Source organism: Molossus molossus, unplaced genomic scaffold (genome assembly GCF_014108415.1).
Source record: "Molossus molossus isolate mMolMol1 unplaced genomic scaffold, mMolMol1.p scaffold_m16_p_40, whole genome shotgun sequence".
NCBI classification, from domain to species: Eukaryota; Metazoa; Chordata; class Mammalia; order Chiroptera; family Molossidae; genus Molossus; species Molossus molossus.
In genome coordinates this window covers 20,600-38,314 of record NW_023425378.1, presented here as the reverse complement: position 1 = coordinate 38,314, position 17,715 = coordinate 20,600, and the positions used below count along the sequence as shown (strand labels likewise).

The window sequence follows — 17,715 nt, the reverse complement described above, 5'->3', positions numbered from 1 at the left end:
GCTTGGCTTGTTTTGCTTAGGATAATACATTCCAGGTCCTTTCATGTCGTCTCAAAGGATAAGAGATCTTTCTTTCTTACAGTTGCATAAAATTGCATTGGGTATATGTACCACAGATTTTTCATCCATTCGTCTACTGATGGACACTTGGGCTGTTTCCAGATCTTAGCTATTGTCAATAGTGCTGCTATAAACATATATGTACAAGGTACATATATCCCTTCTGATTGATGTTTCAGGCTTCTTAGGGTATAATCCTAGAAGTGGAATAACTGGGTCAAATGGAAGTTCAATTTTTAATTTTTTGAGGTAATACCATGTTCTTTTCCAGAGTGGCTGCAGCAGTCTGCATTCCCAGACGATACTAGAGTCCCGTTTTCTCCACACCCTCGCCAACACTTGTTTGGTGATTTGTTGATGGTGGCCATTCTGACAGGTGTAAGGTGATACTTCGTTGTTGTTTTAATTTGCATCTCTCTGATAATTAATAACATTGGTCATTTCTTCATAAGTCTCTTGGTCATTTGTATGTCCTATTCGAAAAGGTGTCTATTTAACTCCTCTGCCCATTTTTTAATTGGGTTCTTTGTCTTCCTTTTGTTGAGCTGCATAAACACTCTACATATTTTGGAAATTAACCCCTTATCTGATGTATCGTTGGCAATTATGGTGTCCTATACAGTGGGCTGCCTTTCCATCTTGATGACTGTATCTTTTGCTATGCAGAAACTTACTGGTTTGATGTAGTCCCATGTGTTGATTTTTTCCTGTTTCTGTTGCCTTAAGTGATGTATCAGTGAAAATTCTGCTGTGTATGATGTCTGAAAATTTTTTTTAATCTTTATTGTTGGATGTAAAATGTATTACAGATGTTCCACATTTTTCCCCCATTGACACCCTCCTCCCCACTTCCACCCCCTCCCACCTTTTCCCACACTATTGTCTGTGTCCATTGGTTATGCATATAAGTTCTTTGGTTTATTTCTTCCCACCCTCCCAACCCCTTTCCCTTTGAGGTTTGTCAGTCAGCAATGAATTTGTACTTCTTAATCCCGTCACCTTTTTCACCCATTCCCCAAACCCTTCTCCCAACTGGCAACCAACAAAATGTTCTCTGTATCTATGAGAATGTTTCTGTTCTACCTGTTCATTTTGTTTGTAGATTCCATCGTTGATAGATATGTATTCATTGCCATTTTGTTTGTTCATATACTTTATCTTTTTCTTCAAAAAGACCCTTCATCATCTCATATAATAATGGTTTGGTAGTGATGAACTCCTTTAACTTTTTCTTGTCTGGGAAAGTTTTTATATGTCCATCAATTCTAAATGACAGCTTTGCAGGATAATCTTGGTTGTAGGTTCTTGGTTTTCATCACTCTGAATATTTCTTGCCACTCCCTTCTGACCTGCAAAGTTTCTTTTGAGAAATAAGCTGACAGTTTTATGGGAACTACCTTGTAGGTAACTAACTGCTTTTCTCTTGCTGCTTTTAGGATTCTTTGTCTTGAACCTTTTGCATTTTGATGATGATGTGTCTTGGTGTGGGCCTCTTGGGGTTCATCTTGTTTGGGACTCTGTGCTTCCTGGACTTGTATGTCTGTTTCCTTCACCAACTTAGGAAAGTTTTCTGCCATTATTGTTTCAAACAGGTTTTTGATTTCTTGTTCTTGCTCTTCTCCTTCTGGCACCCCCAAGATGTGAGTGTTGGCACGCTTGAAGTTGTCCCAGAGGCTCCTTACACTATCCTCATTTTTTTGGATTCTTTTTTCTTTTTGCTGTTCTGATTGGGCATTTTTGCTTCCTTATATTCCAAATCGATGGTTTGCTCTTTGGATTTACGTACTCTATTATTGAAGCTGTGTAAATTATTCTTTATTTCAGTTAATGCCTCCCTCAATTCTAACTGTGTATCCATGATTTCTAACTGGTCCTTTGTAATGCTCTTGAGGCCCTCCCTAAGTTCACTGAGATTCTCACTGAGTTCATTGAGCATCCTTATAAGCGGTATTTTGAACTCAGTATCTGTTAGGTTGCTTATCTCCATTTCGCTTAGTTCTTTTATTGGGGTTTTGTTCTGTTCTTTCCTTTGGGACCTGTTTCTTTGTCTCCTCATTTTGGCTGCCTCTCTGTGTTTGTTTCAGTGTATTACTTAATGAGAGGTATGGGGCTCGCTGAGACCAGATGCTGCTCATTTGAAAGAATTTAGGAAAAACCTGAAGCAGGATCCAAGACAGGCCAATCCTATGGTTAAGCAAGTGGCAACAGCTTGGGTGGGCCTGAAAGTTGGGTGGGGCGAGGCGGGGCCTCAGGGAGTCAGCAGGGCGGGGCTACAAGTGTGAGCCAGGTTGCTGGAGTCCCAGATATGGCTTCTGTCTGCCGCCCCCGGGAAGGGCTCACCAAAGGAACAAAGGCCTCTGACAGCACGTTTATCCCCGAGGAAGCCCCCTCTCCAGCGCTCGATCCAGTGCCAAACAGCTCCATTCTTCCCTGTATGACTCTAGTGCCTCTCGAGCTGCCTTTCCTCCAAGCTTAGAGGGAGAGAATCCGATAAGTCTGGGGGCGGGCCCTTTAGGGAGCTGCCTGGGGCTCCAGTCGCTTGAGCTTCCCTGAGCCTCAGTTCCTGCTGGTTTTTCCAGCCAGAAATTATGGGGACTTCTCTTCCTGGCACTGGAACCCTGAGCGGGGCACCTGGTGTGGGCGGGGACCCCTCAGTCCTCAGGAAGGACCTTCCCAGCTGAGGTGTCCTCCTGATTTATATCCGCCACACTTGGGTGTGGGACCAGCCCGTCATGCCGCCCCTCGCGCCTCCGCCCCTCCTACCAGTCTGGATGTGGCTGCTGCTTTAATTCCGTAGGTGTAGGACTTCCATTCAGCTTGATTTCAGGCGGTTTTGAACAATGGTTGTTCTGTAGTTCAGTTGTAACATTAAATTAATTATAATTAAATAGTGCAATATAGTTTTATTAATTTACTGTTATTTTAAACAAATTTCAGCAAGTAGGTTGTTACTGTGGAAAAAACAGTGTAGTAATTTTGCTGACATAAATAAACATTACATATGTATAGCTACAATCTACATATTTAAGTCCAAGACTCACCACTTGTAAACAATGTTCGGTAAATGTCTCAAGGTACAACTTTCTGCAGTAGTTTGTTTTTTGTTTTTTTTTATCCTCACCCGAGGACATTTTTCCATTTTTTGCACAGATAGAGTGGAAGGGAGAGAGAGGAAGAGAGAGAGAGAGAGAGAGAAACATCGACGTGAAAGAGGCACATCGAGTGGCTGCCACCCGCACTACCAACCAGGGCCGGGGACAAACTGCAACCGAGGTACATGCCCTTAGTGGGAAAGGAACCCGGGTCTCTCCGGACAGCAGACCGATGCTCTAACCACTGAGCCAAACTGGCCAGGGCTCTGCAGCAGTTTTAACATGTGCAGGCTGATGTCTGACATGTGCCAAGCCACATTCCAGCCATAAGAATTTGTTTACTTGAGGTGAGTGGTGAATGCATGCATTTACTAGACCTAATCAGTATAAATTTAAAACTACTGTAATACATATAAAAAACTTTTCTATGAAATTAAACATTTCATACATACTTAATTTTAATTACACAAATATGTCTACATAAGTAAAAACAGGTAAACAAACTAATTTGTAAACTTCTTAACATATGCATTCAGAAACCCTACTTTATTGTATAACAAAGTTTCGGGCATTAATAAACACCCCTTTGCCTGAATTAGTCCATTATATTGAAATTTTACTGTATGACTCTAGTTATGTAAAATTTATGAAAATAAGAGCTACTGTGCAATGACAGAAAGCAGACTAATGGTTGCCTGGAACCAGGGGCAGGAAACTTTAAGGGCTAATGAAAATGCTGTTTTCCACCTCATGCATAGTTTAAACATCTATCAAAATTCACCATATTCTATACTTTGATCTAGCTTATGCAACATAAATTATACCTTAAAAGGCCTTTTAAAAGGTTTGTAAAAGTACTTTCTAAAATACTAATATTAGCAGATAACATTACATATAGCTCTATGACATAAACTTTAGCTAAAATGAGTTAAAGTGAAATTGTCACAGAACATTTAACTTTGAAATTGTGATATTCTTTATTTATAAGTAAGTAGAGATTGGGTCATAGTAGTAAAAATATAAACCATTCAATATCCTAGAGGTTTCAAAGTTTAATACTAACCTCATCAGATATTTGCTGAGCAAGATGTATTGATACATTTCTAAGCATGCACTCAGATGATGGATTAGGGATGCTCTGAAGGGCATTTTGTAGCACCTCTGCTTGATTGCGAATAACCTGGTTAATCTGAAAAAAAAGTTAACCTTCTTAGTAGGAATAAAAAACTTGTACATAACTATATTTCAAGTGTTAGTACATAATAAAAACCCAATCCTTTGCTACTCATTCATTATTACTGTTAAGATGTCATCTGTCCGTTATTTACAATGTTTTGACTAAAAAGCAATTCAGATTGCCAACATTGTAAAAACATCCTTGCTTAGTTGCCTTTTCAAGTGAGACTATTCTTCTGAAAACTCTAATTTTAGATGAATTCAATATTGTTTCTACAGTTGGGTTCACTTTCACTTGCAGGAGATAAATGGCATAGCTTTGAACAAACAAATATTTTACATCTCTAGGTAAATCCTCTCCTCAGCCCTCCTTTCTCAACAATTGGCCATGCCTGCCATGATGTGATTGAAAAAACTGATGATACCAGATAAATTTCAATTTCTTATACACTGATCTTTGCATATGTCTCACCTCTTTCCCATTCCCTCTTTCAACTATTCCTTATGTTGTTTAAAGGTATGCATTCTATTTAAGCTCTAATGTTTATCTAAAAACATTTTAAATTCTGCACAGCTTAATCCCCCATCCTTTCTTTCATAGTTTTTTATTTTTTATTTTTATTTTTTAAATTAAGTGTTTTTAATGGATGTTTAAGAAATACAAGATTTTGTGGTGGTATTTCTATAGTCACTAGGTGAACAAAGCAGAATACTGATTAGGTATGATGCTTCCTTTCAGCTCTTCTCTCTAACCACAAATTGGAGTTTAAATTTTTATTTAATTTATGTCTATTTATTGTTATGGACATATTATTTTATTACTTCAATAAATACTTGAGGGTCCATTTGCCGTGTGGTACAATGTAAGATTTCTAATAAGTGAATGGAGCAGAAGTGGTGAAAGTACAGTTTTAGGATTAGCCTTTACTGCTTCATTGAATTAAACTGTCATTTTTACTATTTGGTCAGGTTATTTCATCTCTTTAGATCTTAATTTTCACTTATAAAATAGGGGTAAATAAGTATGGTAATTAGCATGAAAGTGCTCAATATATTTTGACTATCATTATTATTATTATTTTCCAATGAACTTGCACAACTAGAAATCATGTAAGTGTTTAACTCATCTCTTGCAATATATGTGGAATATAATAGATGCAGGGTTTATTATTTGTGGAATGAATAAGTAGTTACATGTTTTAAAACTTTTTTAAAATAACTTTTTGTTTTTTTAAAACTCTTCATTCAATTTTACTAATAAATTAGTTTATTTTTTAGGTCAGCAAAGTCTTGTGGCACTTTTCTTATAATGCAACCTTTTTGATAAGATCACTACTGATATATTAATTTCTAATTCAACTCAATTAACTGAGATGAGAATTAGGGTACAAATAACTTTTTCCTTTAGCTAAATATTTCAAAACCACATATTTTGTATTTAATAATCAAGCCCCCAAACTCTTCTTGGAAAAATTATATTAAGTAAGGAATAATAAAAGTAGAAATGTTCAAAAGGTACACCAAGTTTTACTTAACAGTATAAGTAAATTCTTAAATTCCTGAGGAAAAATACCTAGAATTACTTTTATTCAACAGTTATTCTATTTCTCAAATTCCAATCCTCTTGTTTACAGTAATAATAGTTTTAATACTAATTTTGCATTTCATTCCATACCAAAATGTGGGCAACCTGAGATCAGACAGTATTATGTGCCTTTGTATCCTTAATAGTACATTTCTCTATATGTAAATATTAGGGAAAAGGTATAAAGAGATACATAAAACTGCCTTGTGTATACTTCGTTGAACTCTATGGGAAGGATAATAATAAGAACCTACCCGTTTTTATATAAATACATATACAGAATCCACAAAATAAAGCAATTAAGGAGTGAAGACAAAGGACTGTATCTTTTCTAAATTTGCTCATATAAATTACTCTTCTTTTAACCTTTTATAAATAGGAAATTTCAGAATTACATGAATGTAGAGGAATGAATATAAATAACCCTGAAGTATCCTCAGTAATTATGAATAAAAGACCTAACTTGTTTCACTAAATCCCCCCACTCACTGACTGTTCAGATGACCTGAGTAATATTTGAGAAAATCTCAGACATTCTGTTTTATTTCAAATGCCTTACCATGAGTACTTTTTTTTTTTTTTTACAAATCAAACCCCAAATACTATTATCCCACCTAAATTAATAATAATTCAAAATACCAAATATCTAAACGTTATTCAAATTTCCTTGACTAAGAATTAATCCATTGCAAAAAATAAATAAATAAATAAATAAATAAATGAATAAATAAATAAATAAATAAATCTGTATTTCTAAACCAGTTTATTTCCTTCCAGTCAGTAATTTAAAAAATTAGTCATAAATAAACTCAAATTTAGAAAGAACTAAACACCACATTCAATCTTTGCATCAAATTTTAGCATATCTTCAGAACAATAGGCAATGTGCATTAAGGATGATACAAAGCAAAGAGATAATTTTTGTCTGAGGAGTGTTACATTGGCAATGGTGAGAGGAGAGGCGGGCAACATGCCAATTAAGTCTTTAATTTTATTATCCTATATTTACATATCTATCAGTAGGGGTTAACAAAAGATTCAGATGAATTTTTTATGAGATAGAAATAATGATAACCCAAATAGAATATAAGGGGGTGAGCTATCATCTGAGAATAGTATAATCAGTACAGAATATTAACATATTAATAGAAATGTACCTTAATAGATTGAGTTGAACTTGAATTCTTTACTTAAGAGACACTGAGGAATTTAACTTTAAAAATTAAATACAGTCGTCCCTCGCCACTTTGTGCTTCGACTTCCCTGGCTTCACTCTAGTGCGGTTTTATATTTGAAAAAAAACTGTAATAGAGTGAAGCACTGAAAGTCATAGAGGGAAGTGGCCAGGGAGAACCATATATAAATAAAGAATCCTACTTTGCAGAAATTCATTTATCTCAATAAAGTCTGGAATTGATTAATTGTAATAAACGAGGGCCTACTATATTAACTATAAAATTTATTTTAAAGATTTTAAGCCCTGGCCGGTTTTGCTCAGCGGTTAGAGCATCGGCCTGTGGTCCTGAGAGACCCGGGTTTGATTCCGTTAAGGGCACGTACCTCGGTTGCAGTTTGTCCGCGGCCCTGGTTGGTCGTGCGGGTGGCAGCCACTCAATGTGTCCCTTTCACATCGATGTTTCTCTCTCTCTCTCTCTCTCTTCCTCTCTCTCCCTCCCACTCTACCTGAACAAAAAAAATGGAAAAAATGTCCTCGGGTGAGGATAAAAAAAAATAATAATAAAGATTTTAAAAAAATAATAAAGATTTTTAAAAATGTATTACCAGTGTCAGGGGATCTGTACCATCTACAACTGTTTGTTGACAAGCTTCTGCTACAGATCAAACAAGACCATAGCCTATGACAGTTAAGAATAGTTTAGCAATTTTAAGGCCATTGAGGTAAACACACCTTCGAGTTTCTATATCTGTATTTGGCAGGAAGTTATTTGTTGTTAGCATATTCAATACAATGGATAAGCCACCACTTTTCAAGAAGTGAAACTGAAAATCAGCGGAATCATCTCCCAAAGATGCACCAGCAGGCATTAATAACACATAAATTACCTAGAAAAAAGAGAGAGGGAAAACTTAATTAATATGTTAAGAAATAATTTAACTTCTTTTATCATCATTACTAAGAAATTTTTAACTATTTCAAAATGTAATCTTATACATTGTGTACTACCATATGATAATAAAAATGAAAGTTTTGTAAAGAAAAAAGAAAACAACCTCTGTTAGGTATAGCACTCGGGAGGCAGATGGACCAAAGAAAAGTGAATCAAGAGATGGTCCAAGGTTATTTTCTTCAGGTTTTGCATGGTCCAAACAAATGGCTCATAATTTTTCTATTGTTTTGCTATCTGCAAATGACAACAACCCCCCAAATCAGATTAACTTAAAATATAATTCATATATTAATACATCACATTTGATATATTGATGAGTATTATGTTTAATATGAAACATAATTAATAACCATCAGTTAGGCTGAGTATAAGATCAAATGTTACAACATATAACCAGACCTAAATTGGTTAATAATCAATGAGGGGGTCTTTAATCATTAACCCAAAATATGAAGGAGACAGTTTTCCAATCCAGACTTCAAATCAACATGTCTTCCTTTCAAAGTAAGAGACAGAAAACAAACAAAAAAACACCCAACAGTGAAAAGGAATTAGTTTTCTTGAAACACAAACAACACAAGCTCCTTCCATCAAGTTCTCAATCATTTGTTTCACATGAGTTTCAAGAAAAGAACAAAAAAAACCATTATTATTTTTTTTAGACATCTTTTTAAAAATACATGTTTTTATTGAATTTTTAGAGAGAGAGAAAGGCAGAGATGGCAGCTGGCAGGATCAGAGGGAGGTGAGCATGTGAGAGAGAGTGAAATAGTGTATGAGAGTGTGAGTGGATGTGAAGGTAGAAGACCAAATTCCTGCAGTGCAGAGATGCAGAGCAGAAGGTTCCTGTGCTGTGGATGGGAGCAGAGGGCTACAGTGGTAAGCGGCTCTTCAGAGTGCTTCTCCCTGCACCACTGGGAAGTACCACCATTTTGGAAGATCCCAGGTCTTCCCTGGGAGGAGGCAGTGAGAACAGCTAGGGCCCAGCACCCTGAGCCCACCAGTACACTGGTACCATCAGACCAGTGGACATTCTGTGTCAACAAAGACATGTGCACAGTAGTGGAGCTCCCAAGGTGCCTGTCATGGAAGCCGTGGACAGTGGGGAGCTCAGCACCATCCCGCACGGTAGCAGCCCGATCAGAGTTGAGATATACCCCCAGCAACAGAGGCTGGGGAGAAGACATCCATCCCAAGGCAACAGAAGCATAGACCAGCAGCTGAGACCCATCCCCAAAATCTACAGCAAAGCTGAGCAGGAATTGAGCCCCATAAGGCAGCAGCATACCCCACCTTCCAGTGGTGGGACCTGGGCCTCCACAGAGGCCTGTGTGGTTCAACAGATCACAAGAGCAGTGGGAAGCTGGAGCTCAAGAGGTACTGGTGTGATCCACCTGCCCGTGGGTCCTATGGGATGATGGGGCATTAGTGAGGCCTCTGTGATCCAGGAGCCCACAAGAGTGGTGGAAAGCAGTTTCATTATGCTGACATTAACAATCCACAAGGACACTCCCTGCACATCCAGAGCCCTTCTTTCTGATCTCTTCCTCCCTAGGAAAACCCCTAGCTGCACTGAGATACTAAGATGGGCTTTGGACAAGAGTCTCCATCTTTTCAAGTTGCCAGCACTTGAATAAACCTCTTTCATTTTTTTCACCAGCACTTGTCTCATGAGTTTCGTTTTCATGGTGGCTTATTTTGTGTTACACTATTTCCATTAAAATAATTCCACAATTCTTATTAGCAGACCCCTGTTTAATAACACTATACTCTATTATCACTTTTATAGTTTGAATTTAGCTAATAAATATTTAGTAAGATTTGCCTTCCCCTCATGTATAAGTATCTACCAGTGTAGAATTTTCTTTTGGTCCACAAGTATAAAATATTTAGTATCTGTTTCTGTTTTATTTTACAGCAAAAGTTTTTCAATTTCTGTATTAAAGAATATTATTAGAATAACTGAGGAACTTGAGCAGAGGTGAAACTTCAACTGGGTCAGTCAATTAGATAATAGATACATACCAATATTAATCTTTGAGTTTAAATATTTCAATTTTGTTGTATAAGAGAATACATATCACCATTTTGGGGGATGACAGAATATCAAACAGATTATTCTCATTTGAGGAAGAAAAGTTATTTGTATTATATTTCCTATTTTTCTGTATTTTTTTGATTATTTCAATAATGATAATATATGTATAGTTCTGCAGAACATAAGGTTTAAGTGTATATAACAAATATTGTATTATAGCAGAAAACTATAAAATATTCATAAAATAAAAACCAAACTATAAAAAGTAGTAACAAAAATAAAAATTTTACAATAAAAAAGCTAAAAGTCAATGAAAAAATTCTATCTACATAACTGTTAAAAAATTACTAAAATACAATGAAAAAGAGAGGCAAAATGCTAAAATGAATATAGTAAATTCAACAGCACATTCTAAAGCATAAAAAACTCTGAAAAGCACAAATAAAGTGATGAGAATAATATGAGCAAAAAGAAATACAAATCTCTCACATATGGAACAATTAATTATTGACTGACAAGGTGTACAAAGTATCTAATACAAACAAACAAATAAACACAAAACACCAAAAAACAATAAAACGAAATCTACCCCATGCCATGTCATTTTAAGATTTCAAAACTCGAGAATTAAATAAACATTTATAGAGAAAAAGTTAACATTTAAATGACTTCAGTCCTGCTATGGAACTAGAAAACAAACAGTAAGAAGCACACTACTATAAGTGAGAGATTAATTGCATTCAAGTATTCTTTAAACAAATTCTTTTAAAAGTAATAATCAAACTGGAATTACAACAAAAATAAAGACAAATCATTGGACAAATGTAACAAAAAAAGCAGCTAGAGAGGACCCATATAACCACAAACAGGAAAAGAGGACAATGAGTCAAGCCTGAAAGGTCTATGAAGTCACAAGAGGGTTGAGGTGGGAGGCCATGCTCACAGCAGCTACCTTAGGATTAAAATCTCAAGACAGCTCCACAGTGCAGAGGGCTGAAACAGAACACTAAATTAGCTACACTCATTCATCTTGGACTCTGGCAAAGAGAGGGAAAACTGAACTGAAACTGTGTGGGGACACTCAAGATTTAGAGGGTACTCAGAGTTTTTGCTGAGTAACGGCCACACATAATGGTGGTCATCTTGCTACTTCCTGGAGCTCTGGGGAGAAGTAGTAGCACTTCCCTTGTAGATATAAACCACCCAGATGGGCCAGAGAAATGTAAATTGAGGTTCATTAACAACCAACATCTGCCCCTGCTCTGGAAATCCTCTTATGCTGAACACATGAGGGAGATTTTCATTCAGCTGAGGGCCTACAACCCAACAATCATCAAGTAACTGAGATTAATAGCCTCCAGGCAAAAAGCTAGAAGAAAACTGAACCTTTCCTGGGTTTGCAAATCTACCCAGAAATGTAACACTTCACAGTGGTGTTTGATGTGGGTTCTCCCACACTCATCCAAACCCAGTAGAGGGAGCCACAAACAGCAGAACACCAACACCAAAGAAAAAATTTGGCAGGCTCCAAACCCACTGAGATATCCAAAATGGTAAAACAAAATAACAAATCCCAAATGAAGAGCAAGAGAACTTACTGAAGATGAAATAAATGAACTGCAGTTAATCAAGTTATCAGAAGTAGAGTTTAGTGCCATGATAGTGAGGAAGCTCAACAACATGAGTAAGTCTATCAACACCAAGAGTAAAGATATAGATACACTGAAAATCAATCAAATGGAAAAGAAAACAACAACAACAAAGAAATGAAGAATGACATAGCAGAAATAAAAAAATACAATAAAAGGAATGACCAGCATAGTACAGAAAGCTGAGGACTGAATCAGAGATTAGAAGGTGAGATAGAAAAAAAATCAACCAATCAGAAAACCAAAATAAAAAAAAAAAAAACAATTTAAAAACAGAAAGACAGCTTACGAGAAGTATGGGACAGCTGAAAATGTAACACCATTCACATTATAGGGGTTCCCGAAAAAGAAGAAAATGAGCAAGGGTTAGAGAATATATTTGAAGAAATAGTGACAGAAAACTTCCCTAATTTGGTGAAGGAAGAAGGCATTCAAGTACAAGAAGCACAACAGCCCCATGTAAGAACCAAAATAGGCCCACACCAATACACATAGTAATTAAAATGCCAGAAATTAAAGACCAACAGAGAATGTTAAAGGCAGCAAGAGATAAGCAACAGGTTACCTACAAAGAAACTCCTACAAGAAGTCAGGCTATCAGCTGCCTTCTCAATAGAAACACTACAGGCCAGAAGAGAAAGACAGAAAGTAATCAAGGTCATAAAAAACAAGGATCTGAATCCAAGACTACTCTACCAAGGAAGGCTGTTTTTAGAAATAGAGAGTCAAATATAGAGCTTCACAGACAAAAAAAAAAAAAAAAAAAAAGGCTAAGGGAATACATTAGCACCAAACCAGCACTGCAAGAAATGTTAAAAGGACTACTGTGATTAATAGAAGAAATAGGGGAAAAAAATATATAACCACATTAAAAAAATGACAATAAATAAGTACATATCAATAATCGCCTTAAATGTAAATGGGATTGAATGCTCTGATAAAAAGACATAGAGTAGCTAATTAGTTAAGAAAGCATGTTGTTTACAAGAGACCCACCTTACAACAAAAGACTCACATAGGTTGAAAGTGAAGGGGTAGAAAAAAATTTTCCAAGCATACTGAAAGAAAAAAAAGCTGGGGTAGCAATACTCATATCTGATAAAACGAATTTCAAAATAAAGGCCATAACTAAAGACTAAGAAGGCCACTAAATAATATTGAAAGGATCTATCCAACAGGAAAATATAACCTTGGTAAACATATATGCACCCAATATAGGAGCACCGACTTATATTAAAAATCTTCTGGAGGACGTCAAAAGAGAAATCAACAGCAATACAATCATAGCAGGGGACTTTAACACCTCACTGACATCAGTGGATAGATATTCTAGACAAACAACTAGTGCCCTGGCCGGTTTGGCTCAGCGGTTAGAGCGTCCGCCTGCGGTCCGGAGAGACCCAGGTTCGGTTCCCGCTAAGGGCATGTACCTCGGTTGCAGTTTGTCCCCGGCCCTGGTGGGTGGCAGCCACTTGATGTGTCCCTTTCACGTCGATGTTTCTCTCTCTCTCTCTCTCTCTCTCTCTCCCTCCTAATCTACCTAAACAAAAAAATGGAAAAAATGTCCTCGGGTGAGGATAAAAAAAATAAATAAATAAAGACAGACAAACAACTAGCAAAGAAACAGAGACTCTAAATGAACCACTAGACTAAAGGAATTTAATAGATAACTATAGAGAATTACACCCCAAAAGTACAGAATTCACACTTTTCTCAGGTGCACATGGGACATTCTCAAAGACAGACCACATGTTAGGACACAAACTAAGTCTCTACAAGTTCAAGAAGACCAAAATCATATCAAGCATGTTCTCAGATCAGAAGAGCGTGAAACTAGAAATCAATTGCAAAAAGAACATGCAAAGACATTGGAACACATGGAGGCTAAATAGCATGTTATTAAACAATGAATGGGTTACCAAGGAGATCAAGGAACAAAAGAAAAACTTCTTGGAAACCTATGAAAATGAACACACAACACAAAATCTACAGGATGCAGTGAAAGCAGTTATGAGAGGAAAGTTCATAGTACTACAGGCCTACTTCAAGAAACAAGAATCATTTCTAATAGACTATCTAATCTCACAACTTAAAGAACTAGAAAACAAACATAAAGAATACCCGAGAGCAAGTAGAAGGAAGAAGATAGTAAAGATGAGAGCATAAATTAATGATATACAGACCAATAGAACAATTCAATGGATAAATGAAACAAAAACCTAGTTTTTTGAAAAGATAAAAATGATTGATGGACCCTTAGCAAGATGCAACAGGAAACAAAGAGAGAGAACCCAAATACACAAAATTAGAAACAAAAGAGAAGAAATAACAACTGACACCACAGAAATACAAAGGATCGTAAACAAATACCATAAAAAATTATGTGGCAACAAATTTGACAATCTAAGTGAAATGAACACATTTCTAGACACACAGTGTCCCAGAACTGGACCAGGAAGAAATGAAAATCTTGAAAAGATCAATAACAGCTAAGGAAATTGAAGAGGTAATTCAGACTCTCCCAGCAAATGAAAGCCCAGGCCCGGATGGCTTCACGAGAGAATTTTACCAAATATTCAAAGAAAAACTAACACCTATTCTCCTCAAACTATTTCAGAAATTTCAAGAAGAAGGAAGACTTTCAAACTCATTTTATGAGGCCAAAATAATTCTAATTCCAAAACCAGAAAAAGACACTACAAAGAAAGAAAACTGCAGGCCAATATCCCTGATGAACCTAGATGCCAAAATCCTGAATAAAATACTATTAAATTGGATCCAGCAATACATCAAAATAATTATTCACCATGACCAAGTGGGATTTATTCCAGGGTGGTAAAGCTTGTACAATATTTGCAAATCAATAAATGTGAAACACCACATAAGCAAAATAAAAGATAAAAAATACATGATCAGCCCTGGCCAGTTTGGCTCAGCGGTTAGAGCGTCAGCCTGCAGTCCAGAGAGACCCGGGTTCGGTTCCTGCTAAGGGCATGTACCTCGGTTGCAGTTTGTCCCCGGCCCTGGTTGGGTCGTGTGGGTGGCAACCACTCGATGTGTCCCTTTCACGTCAATGTTTCTTTCTCTCTCCCTCCCACTGTATGTGAACAAAATATCAAAAAAGGTCCTTGGGTGAGGACTAAAAAAAAAAAAAAAAAAAAAAAATACATGATCATATCAATAAATGCTGAAAAAGCATTCGACAAAATCAGCACCCATTTCTGATAAAAACGCTCAGCAATGTGGGAATAAAGGGATCATATCTCGACATAATAAAGGCCATATATGAAAGACCTACAGCCAACACGATACTCAACAAGCAAAAACTAAAAGCATTTCCCTTAAGAACAGGAACAAGGCAAGGATGCCCAATTTCACCTCTCTTATTTAACATAGTACTGAAAGTTTAGCCACAGTAATCAGACAGGAAGAAAAAATAAAAGGGGCCCTGGCTGGTTTGGCTCAGTGATTGGAGCATCAGCCTGGGGACTAGACAGTTCCGGGTTCGGTTCCTGCTGGGGTATGTACCAAAAAAAAAGATAAAGAAAAAATAAAAGTGATCTAAATTAGAAAGGATTAAGTGAAACTGTCATTATTCACAGATGACATGATATCATACATAAAAAACCCTAAAGACTCCATCAAAAATGTAGCAGACTTAATAAATAAAATTGGCAAAGAGTAGGATACAGAATTAATGTCAAGAAATCGACGGCATTCTTATATACCAACGATGAAGTCACAAAATGAAAAAACACTAAAAAAAAATCCCATTTACCATTGTGGCAAAAAAAAAAAAAAAAAAAATTAAGATATCTAGGAATAAATTTAACCAAGAAAATAAAGGACCTATTTGCAGAAAACTATAGGACACTGGAAAAACAAAACTAGAGGAAGATATAAAAAACTGGAAGCACATACATTGTTCATGAATTGGAAGAATTAACATCATTAAAATGTCCATATTAGCCAAAGCAATCTATAGATTCAGTGCAATCCCCATCAAAATACCAATGACATATTTCACAGAACAAGAACAAATATTCAAACGTTCATATAGAACCAAAAAAGACCCTGAATAGCCACAGCAATCTTGAAAAAAAAAAGAAAAAGTAGGTGGGATCAGAATACTAGATTTCAGGTTATACCAGATTTCAATTTTAATAAATAAAATTGGCAAAGAGCAGAATACAAAATTAATGTCAAGAAATTGATGGCATTCTTATATACCAATGATGAAGTCACAAAATGAAAAAAAACTAAAAAACAATCCCAAAGCTACTGTTCAAAACAGCCTGGTACTGGCACAAGAACATGCATATAGACCAGTGGAACAGAACAGAGAACTCAGAAATGGACCCAAGACATCATGTTCAGTTAATATCTGACAAAGGTGACAAGAGCATACAATGTAGTAAAGAAAGTTTTTTAAATAAATGGTGTCGAGAAAATTGGACATTATATGCAAAAAAATGAAACTAGACCATCAACTTACACCACACAAGAATAAAATCAAAATGGGTTAAAGTCTTAAATATGACCTGTGAATCCATAAAAATACTAAAAAAAAATGTAGGCAACAAAATTTCAAACATCATACGCAGCAGAATTTTCACTGATACATCACCTAAGGCAACAGAAACAAAGAAAAAATTAACACATAGGACTACATCAAACTCAAAAGCTTCTTCACAGCAAAAAAAATAAAAATCATCAAAATGCAAAGGCAACCCACTTATGGGAGAGCTAGTTGCCAATGATATATCAGAGAAGGGGTTAATTTCCATTATATATAGAGTGCTCAAACAACTCAACAAAAGGAAGACAAAGAACCCAATTAAAAAATGGGCAGAGGAGCTAAATAGACACCTCTCCAAACAGGACATACAAATGCCAAGAGACATATACAGAAATGCTCAACATCACTAATCATCAGAGGGATGCAAATTAAAACAACCATGAAGTATCACCTCACATCTGTCAGGATGGCTGCCAATAACAAATAATCAAACAACAAGTGTTGCTGAGGGTGTGGAGAAAACGGAACTAGTACACTGCTGATGGGAATTTAGTACACTGCTGGTGGGAATTTAAACTAGTGTAGCCACTATGGAAAACACTATGGTATTACCTCAAATAATTAAAAATTGAATTGCCATTTGACCCAGTGATCCCACTTGTAGGAATATACCCTGAGAAGCCTGAAAAACCAGTCAGAAAGAATATATGTACCCACATGCTCATAGCAGCACTATATACAATCACTAAGATCTGGTAACAGCTCAAGTGTCCATCAGTAGATGAGTGGATAAAAAAAGCTGTGGTATGTATATACAATGGAATACTATGCAGCTGTAAGAAAGAAAAATCTTTTATCCTTAAAGACAATATGGAGGGACTTCGAGAGAATTATGCTAACCAAAATAAGTCAATGAGATTTTATTTATTTGTGGAATATAGTGAAAAAGTTGGTCTGATGAACCAAATAGAGCCAGATACATAGAAAGGAGTATGGTTTAGAGACAAACCTCGGGGTATGAGGGCAAGGAGGATGAAAGAGATGAATCAAAGAACTCATGTGCATGTGTGCATAACCAGTAGACATAGACAACAATTCTGTGGGAGTAGGGGGATGAAATGGGAGAGGAGGCTGTCTAGGGGGGAAAAAGGAGAAACATCTGTAACAAAAATAAATCAATCAAAATTGAAAAAAAATTCTGTTTCCTATGTAATATTTTTAGGAGAGTGTGCTGCAAGAAAACGAGGACTGAGAAGACAGTCCAAGAGAAAGGAACAGTTGAGGTTCCACCAAATGAAAGCTGTATAAAGAAGTCCCAGAACAACAATTGTATCAGAGATCACAGACAGGATCAGAAGAAAATACCCATGAAAATGTGATATAACACATATGACTATATGCTACAGGACTGTAGCAGATGTCTATGGCAGGCCAGACTTTGCAACATCCTATTTCCTAACATCAACA

General features: G+C 36.3%; 1 protein-coding gene across 1 annotated transcript in view; it reads right to left on the bottom strand.

Moving 5' to 3' along the window:
• LOC118616761 (probable ubiquitin carboxyl-terminal hydrolase FAF-X) overlaps positions 1 to 17,715 on the bottom strand; it is a gene marked incomplete at its 5' end in the record, with an annotated part of 90,601 nt that overhangs the window by 53,249 nt on the left and 19,637 nt on the right. The window contains 3 exon segments of the mRNA XM_036242197.1: positions 4,212 to 4,341; positions 7,696 to 7,977; positions 8,146 to 8,276. Coding sequence (XP_036098090.1) covers positions 4,212 to 4,341; positions 7,696 to 7,977; positions 8,146 to 8,276 — 543 coding nt within the window.